At 42.3% G+C, this 8,392-nt stretch overlaps 1 protein-coding gene across 1 annotated transcript; it reads right to left on the bottom strand.

The window, feature by feature from the left end:
• Positions 1-2,524: 2,524 nt before the first annotated feature.
• Positions 2,525-6,151, bottom strand: LOC124270229. Its single transcript, XM_046705266.1, has 5 exons — positions 6,094-6,151; positions 5,478-5,717; positions 4,719-4,946; positions 3,906-4,163; positions 2,525-2,907 (listed from the first exon to the last, which is right to left on the bottom strand). Exons 1-5 carry the CDS (start codon positions 6,149-6,151, stop codon positions 2,525-2,527), a joined length of 1,167 nt encoding a protein of 388 aa, XP_046561222.1.
• Positions 6,152-8,392: the final 2,241 nt, after the last annotated feature.

Genomic DNA, 8,392 nt, shown 5'->3' with positions numbered 1-8,392 from the left:
ATCAAGTGTCAGCATTGACTGCTCTGGCTACTGGCTACTGGTATTTAAGTGTCCCAAGTATCAAGTGTCGGGCATTGACTGCTCTGGCCACTGGTATTTATGTGTCCCAAGTATCAAGTGTTGGGCATTGACTGCTCTCGCTACTGGTATTCAAGTGTCCCAAGTATCAAGTGTCGGGCATTCCCTGCTCTGGCTACTGGTATTTAAGTGTCCCAAGTATCAAGTGTTGGGAATTGACTGCTCTCGCTACTGCGATTTAAGTGACCCAAGTATCAAGTGTCGGGAATTGACTGTCCTTGCTACTGGTATTCAAGTGTCCCAAGTATCAAGTGTCAGCATTGACCGCTCTCGATACTGGTATTCAAGTGTCCCAAGTATCAAGTGTCGGGAATTTGACTGTCCTGACTACTGGTATTTAAGTGTCCCAAGTATCAAGTGTCAGCATTGACTGCTCTCGCTACTGGTATTTAAGTGTCCCAAGTATCAAGTGTCGGGAATTGACTGCTCTGGCTACTGGTATTCAAGTGTCCCAAGTATCAAGTGTCTGGAACTGACTGCTCTGGCTACTGGTATTCAAGTGTCCCAAGTATCAAGTGTCGGGAATTGACTGCTCTCGCTACTGGTATTTAAGTGACCCAAGTATCAAGTGTCTGGAATTGACTGCTCTCGCTACTGGTATTCAAGTGTCCCAAGTATCAAGTGTCGGGAATTGACTGCTCTGGCTACTGGTATTCAAGTGTCTCAAGTATCAAATGTCTGGCATTGACTGCTCTGGCTACTGGTATTTAAGTGTCCCAATTATCAAGTGTCGGGAATTGACTGCTCTCGAAACTGGTATTCAAGTGTCCCAATTATCAAGTGTTGGGAATTGACTGCTCTCGCTACTGGTATTCAAGTGTCTCAAGAGTCAAGTGTCAGCATTGACTGCTCTGGCTACTGGTATTTAAGTGTCCCAAGTATCAAGTGTCTGGCATTGACTGCCCCGGCTACTGGTATTTAAGTGTTCCAATTATCAAGTGTCAGCATTGACTGCCCTGGCTACTGGTATTCAAGTGTCCCAAGTATCAAGTGTCTTGCATTGACTGCTCTGGCTACTGGTATTCAAGTGTCCCAAGTATCAAGTGTTGGGCATTGACTGCTCTGACTACTGGTATTTAAGTGTCCCAAGTATCAAGTGCTGGGCATTGACTGCTCTCGCTACTGGCATTCAAGGGTCTCAAGTATCAAGTCTCAGCATTGACTGCTCTGGCTACTGGTATTCAAGTGTCCCAAGTATCAAGTGTCTGGCATTGAGTGCTCTGGCTACTGGTATTTAAGTGTTCGAAGTATCAAGTGTCAGCATTGACAGCTCTGACTACTGGTATTTAAGTGTCCCAAGTATCAAGTGTCAGCATTGACTGCCCTGACTAGTGGTATTCAAGTGTCCCAAGTATCAAGTGTCTTGCATTGACTGCTCTGGCTACTGGTATTCAAGTGTCCCAAGTATCAAGTGTTGGGCATTGACTTCTCTCGCTACTGGTATTCAAGTGTCCCAAGTATCAAGTGTCGGGAATTGACTGCTCTCGCTACTGGTATTTAAGTGTCCCAAGTATCAAGTGTCTGGAATTGACTGCTCTCGCTACTGGTATTTAAGTGTCCCAATTATCAAGTGTCTGGAATTGACTGCTCTGGCTACTGGTATTTAAGTGTCCCAAGTATCAAGTGTCGGGCATTGACTGCTCTCGCTACTGGTACTTAAGTGTCCCAAGGATCAAGTGTCGGGAATTGACTGCTCTCGCTACTGGTATTTAAGTGTCCCAATTATCAAGTGTCTGGAATTGACTGCTCTCGCTACTGGTATTTAATTGTCCCAAGTATCAAGTGTTGGGCATTGACTGCTCTCGCTACTGGTACTTAAGTGTCCCAAGGATCAAGTGTCGGGAATTGACTGCTCTCGCTACTGGTATTTAAGTGTCCCAAGTATCAAGTGTCTGGAATTGACTGCTCTCGAAACTGGTATTTAAGTGTCCCAAGTATCAAGTGTCGGGCATTGACTGCTCTGGCTACTGGTATTTAAGTGTCCCAAGTATCAAGTGTCTGGCATTGACTGTGCTGGCTACTGGTATTCAAGTGTCCCAAGTATCAAGTGTCTTGCATTGACTGCTCTGGCTACTGGTATTCAAGTGTCCCAAGTATCAAGTGTCGGGAATTGACTGCTCTCGCTACTGGTATTCAAGTTTGGTGTGTGACAAACGTTCGCTTCACTGTCTATTTTCTGCTTTGAAATCCTATCAAATATACATAAAAACAAGTTTTACAAGTGAAGTTTTATTAGCATATCCCGTTACCCAACGTGAGGTAATCTCACGAGGTGATTACTGTTTCCCACCTTGACAAACTACTTCTGTCAGAATCATTATTTGTTATAGAACACATTGGTTGTCATCTACATCATTATGATAATAGTCTCATCACTGGAATATAGTCGTTCATCCATGTGTTCGATTGAAAGCAACAACTCTTTGCATTATATACGCTTCACAAATCACCCAAGGTTTTGCCAGTCCTTGTTAAAATCAAATTCAAAGGCTGCATCAACGTCATCGTTTTCTACATTGTTCGGAACTTCGTTGTTTGCAATCATGGCACGGCTAACGTCATCGTCCACGAACTTGTTGGTGACCTCGCTGTGGGATGCGAACCTCCCACTGACCTGGACTTCGCAGAGAGTTAGGAGGTCGTTGCTGTCGACCATGCTAGTCTTTTGGATCTTGATGAAGCGGCCGAGGGCTGGGTAGAAGCAGTTGACGGTGAAGTTAGCCCCTCCAGCGACGTTGCCAGTGATGGTGCCGCAGAGGTGGGGGAACTCTAGGTACTTGAAGGGGTCCTTAATAAGGATTCCAACGTCGATGTTGCGGAGACGCTCAGCTGGAGCAGAGAATGACGTCACCATGTCATAAGGCATATAGAACGTTTGCACCATTTTTAAACAAAAGTCTAATTCTCAAACCTTCACCAATAAGGTTAACTATTAGCTTTTCAGATTGGAGTTGTGTATTCAAATCAATAAAAAGTACGTGATGCTAAAACACTAGATACCGGGAGAAAATCATTTATAGGTGGAAAGATACAAGCATTGTCACGTACTCATGTGTACCCATGCTTGTCATAAGAGGCGACTAACGGGATCGGGTGGCCAGATCGCTGACTTGATTGACACATGTCATCGTATCCCAATTGCGTAGATCGATGCTCATGCTAGAGATCACTTGATTGTCTGGTCCAGACTCGATTATTTATAGCCCGCTGCCATGTAGCTGGAATACTGTTGAGTGTGGCGTTAAACAACAAATAAACCGTAAGTAACAGCAGCGAGGAGTGGGAAACATGGACTTATAAGTTATAGGAGAATGTATCCGTTTAAGTCAAGATGAGCTTCCACTGTCTTAGCGTGAATACCCATGACAGTTCCTGGAACGCTCAAGGGACTTAACTCTGCGCAGGTTGTTGAGCCATCCTCGCCTCAAACAGCAATTGGACAGGCGGGCAAGGATGAGAGATTCTTCTTACGGTCATGTACATCCTGGTGCTTAGATTAAACACATTACTAATATTAATACCGCGCATATCCAAACGCTATCACTATTTTGAATGTCGCTGAAACATAACGGAACAGGGGCGGTGGGTTAGCCTAGTGGTTAAAGCGTTCGTTCGTCATTCCGAAGACTCGGGTTCGATTCCCCGAATGGGTACAATGTATGAAGCCTATTTCTGGTGTCCCCGAGTGATATTGCTGGGATATTTCTAAAAGCGGCGTAAAACTAAACTAAACTCACTCACTCACTATAACGGTACGACACGTATAGAATTAATCTACTGCGGCTCTGAAAACATGCATCAAAGGGACACAAACACAGAAAGCCTACCACAACAGTCACCCCTGTTGGTGACGGTGACGGAGCTGATGTAGTAGTAGGCACCAAGGTCGATGTACAGGGTGGGAGTTAGATCACCAATGATGCTGGAGAAACAGCTTCTTCCGGTGACAAACTGGCTGTCAAAGTTGCCGTCTACAGCGAGGCCAGGGGAGGCAATCAGGTTGGTGGCAGCGAAAGTAAACTGAGAGGTAGCACGTGCTGGACGATTCAGGGCGACGTTAGTGGGGTTGACGCCAGTGAATGTCGCTGAAGTTGCAGAAATAGAATACAGGTTACGTGGACAGTAGCACTATGTGTACACATTCAGGGCAAATTTTAATGATGGTATCCTCGTTTGTATCCCTGACTATTTCAGAAACTTGTAATGGTACATAATCATATTTCTGTTTCCAACTGCTTAATTACTTTGGATTATTGTCCAAAGTTCAACTTGCACATGGTGTACGAAGTTTTAAGTGTAAATTATATACAATTTCAAAGAGTAAAATTTAAACGGCACAAGGATACACGATACATCTGTCTGTGTAACTTTGTATACATAAAATCACTAAATATTTAGCTACGTGAATGTCATTTGAAGAAAATCGATTACATTTATACATTTTCGTACAAATGTTTACTTGGACAAATCCTTTTGTTTTAAAGGATCCTATTCAGGAAATATCGTTTAAGATAATACCGCGTGTATATAAGGCAAGCATGATCGTTGAATATGTATGTTTGTATTTAATTTTACACAGGATAATGAATATTGTGAACACATTAACTGTGAAACAATTGATCAACTCTGCGTATACTTACGCTTGAACTTGCCTCCGGTTACAACGACCTCGCAGATGGTGAGAGGGTCAGTGGCGGCGGGTTTTCGGATACGGACATAGCGTCCAGTCACCATAGGAGAACAGGAGAGTGCGACGGTTTGACCAAGGGCCACTCCACCAATGACCATGGAACAAAACTCGGGAGTCTCGGAACTAGTCGTAGGATTGAACTCGAAGACCTCGATCGTAAGACCACTCAGGCGATCAGCTGGAATTTAAAAAATATCGTTTTACACATTTCTATAACATACAATCATTTTTCTTCATTTTTCTGTTACTTATATAAATAAGTACTTTGACAGCTGTGAGACACTAGCTTACAGGTTCGAAGCTGTGTTTTAGACTTGTTTCAAATGGCAGTTGGGGTAACTAGATGCATTTTCGTACAAATGATAAAAAACCTTGGCTGTGAAGTTTTGATGGGTGTCTAGACTGAATACTATGAATGTCGCGTGTGCTGATAAGTTTCGACAAATACAGCCTTGGGACATTTACCTAAAACGGGGCATTGTTTTCTTTAATTAGATATCGGGTTTGTGTTACCTAGAGTCGCCACAGACATGATAATCGACATATCCATGTATACAGGTATGGTCCTTAACATGGCTAGGATTTAGGCTGTGGATATGAAAACTGATTGAATTATCTGTGAGTGAGTTAGGTTTCACACCAGTAATGGTGTTGTGTGTTACAATATGGAGTTTACATGTGTCAGATAGATTAGGCTAGGTAAACTTACCGCAGCAGTCGCCCCTGTTGGTGAGGGTGACGCCGGACACGTAGACGCGGGACCCCAGGTCCACGTACCAGAAGGGGTTGGGGTCATTCGCCGGAACATCGCTGGAGAAACATGAGCCGGAGAAGAAGTTGGAGTTGAAGTTACCGTCGACGGCGAGGTTTGAGCTGGCGGTGAGGGGAGGAACACCGTTGACGAAGACACTGCTGGAGCCGGTGGGACGATTCTGTGCGATGTTTTGGCCTGACGGTGGAATTAAGGATTTAAAAAGATACAAACAGGATATGTTTGTTTGTTGTTTAACGTCTCACTCAGCAATATTCCAGCTATATGGCGGGGGTCTGTAAATAATCGAGTTTGGACCAGACAACCTAGTGATCAACATAATGTGCATCGATCTACGCAATTGGGATACGATGACATGTGTCAGCACAGTCAGCGAGTCTGACCACCCGATTCCGTTAGTCGCCTCTTACGACAAGCATGGGTTGCTGAAGATCAATTCTAACCCGGATCTTCACGGGTTAATAGGAATATGAAGAAGAATACAATGTTGTATAATGTTTGTGGCATGTGGATATGTGTTTGCCTATGACAGTACACACAGATAGTTTCTTACCGAAGTTATTGGCGCTCGCAGCTGCTACAAGAGCGGCTATACAGATGATGAAATCCATTATGAATGTGATGATGGAATGCTGTCCGGACTCCCGAGGTCACGGTATATATACCTATACTGACGTCATTATGGTTGATTAGATAACACAACATTATGACTAGTCGTAAACTAACAACACTCGTAGCCAATCCCTAAGCCATAAACAGGAAGAGGTGATTATCAATCAATTAATGAGCAATTAATGATGAAATTATTAGCGAGAAACAGGTGTTCACAGAAGACTAATTTCCGACCTTGTCAATCACGTACCGATTGCTTATACCTTTAAGAACACTTCTGATAGTCCTGTCGACTGAATCAGAACTACAAAACGCAGACTAGACAGTGATTAGCTTGACACATAATTAGGGAATAATTCACTCCAAGACTTCAGACACGTCATGAAGTTCTTGTGTTTTGGGAAAATGTATATAAATCAAAGGATCACTACTTTGACACGATCTAGAGTAGATTAAATTAGAGAAGATTGTTTCAATGCCTCATGCTGTCGGCCCCTACACGCTGAAGAAAAAGATACTACAATGGATAAACACTTCTGGTTTACCCTGGTGAGTGTTACCCTAAAAATTGTATGTTTTCATAAGTACTTGGACCCCCAAAACAAATAAAATAAAAACAAACAAACCCGAACTAATCACCCCCACAAAAAAACAACAAACAAACAAAACAAAACAAAAAAAACCAAAAAACAAAAAAGCCAAAAAACACACAAACAAAACAAAACAAAAACAAAAACAAACACACAAAACGAGGAAAACTTTAAGCTTTCTGCAATAGTGCTTTTATTAGTTGTCAGATATTGTTTCAATACAGTCAAATGCCAGTTAAAATTTTATCATAAATTACACGTTGAAAATCACAAAGGAGACCAAGACTATTAATTCCTCATAATGAGGGTCGGTGGGGTAGCCTAGTGGTTAAAGCGTTCGCTCGTCACGCCGAAAACTTCGATTCCCCACTTGGGTACAATGTGTGAAGCCCATTTCTGATGTCCCCCGCGGTGATATTGCTGGAATATTGCTAAAAGCGGCGTAAAACCATACTCACTCAATGTTTGGTTATGACCGTGACTGAAATGGTTTCATCTATACAATAAAATAGTTCCAAAAGACCAAATGTTTTATCTGGAGGATCCGTTTTTTCCTTGAAGAAAAATATATATTTGACCATTAGGCATTTTGATATTTTATGCGTTGTGTATCTTTTATGTTTGTTATAATACACTTTTGGCAATAGAAATACCGTCATAGTATTTTCGCAGTTTTCTTGGTCGGGTTATCTCTCAAATCCCCCAAGTTATATTGTTGAAAGGTAAACTGTTGAAGGGGTGACATACAGAATGACGTCCAAGCTAGCCAATGGATTGCATGGCCCTAACAATATCAAATCGAGAGCCTTGGTGAGGGATTTGCAAAATTAATTCATGACTTACATTACATAACTCTACGGATATACATATACCCTGTATACCCTATATTGTCAGGTTGGAGCATTGTTTTGTATGCGTTACAGTTGATAAAACGTGTCCAAATGATTTTTGTTCACAGGTTGAGACATTGGTATAGTCAATGTATTACTGCAACCGAAAATGCTCTGTGATATCACCTTGTTACTCTAAAAACAAAAACAATGGAACAATTAGGCAATCAACGTGCGGAAAGACAAAATAATAGTGAGTGAGAATTGATGTTTATTTCATCGCTGATTGCATCTGTATTCGGATGCAGGTACAGTCACAGCCACTAGAAATACTAAAACAATGTTATTCGTAACATAAAAGTACCGAAAGAGTGGGCTGGCTCACAGTACATCTTTATTTAAAAATTATTGTAAGTAAGTGAGTGAGTTCAGTTTTACGCCGCACTCAGCAATATTCAAGCTATACGGCGGATGTCTTTAAATAACCGAGTTTGGACCAGACAATCCAGTGATCAACAGCATCAGCATCGATCTACGCAATTTGGATACGATGACATGTGTCAACCAAGTCAGCAAGCCTGACCACCCGATCCCGTTAGTCGCCTTTTACGACAATCATTGGTTACTGAAGATTAATTCTTCGAGGGTTCCAAATTATAGGTACAGAAAGGTGAAACTATGTTCAATAAGTTGGAGATGTTATTTTCATTGTAAGACAACACCAGTGCACACATAATTTCCCAAAAGGCAAAACACTGGGTGGGGTCCAGCATCCTTACAGACTTTCCTGATCTCCAAACCAACCGTAGCAAAGGAAATC

This window comes from Haliotis rubra, unplaced genomic scaffold, assembly GCF_003918875.1.
Source record: "Haliotis rubra isolate DU_JTF1 unplaced genomic scaffold, ASM391887v1 Scf150, whole genome shotgun sequence".
NCBI classification, from domain to species: Eukaryota; Metazoa; Mollusca; class Gastropoda; order Lepetellida; family Haliotidae; genus Haliotis; species Haliotis rubra.
The sequence above is the reverse complement of the archived record's forward strand: the minus strand, read 5'-3'. Positions and strand labels throughout refer to the sequence as shown.

Coding starts and splice junctions, on each gene's coding strand:
- LOC124270229 (XM_046705266.1), bottom strand. CDS start 6,151: ATGGATTTCATCATCTGTATAGCCGCTCTTGTAGCAGCTGCGAGCGCC. Junction 5,718..6,093: donor TGCGAGCGCCAATAACTTCG/GTAAGAAACTAT, acceptor TTCCACCGTCAG/GCCAAAACATCGCACAGAAT. Junction 4,947..5,477: donor CAACAGGGGCGACTGCTGCG/GTAAGTTTACCT, acceptor TTTAAATTCCAG/CTGATCGCCTGAGTGGTCTT.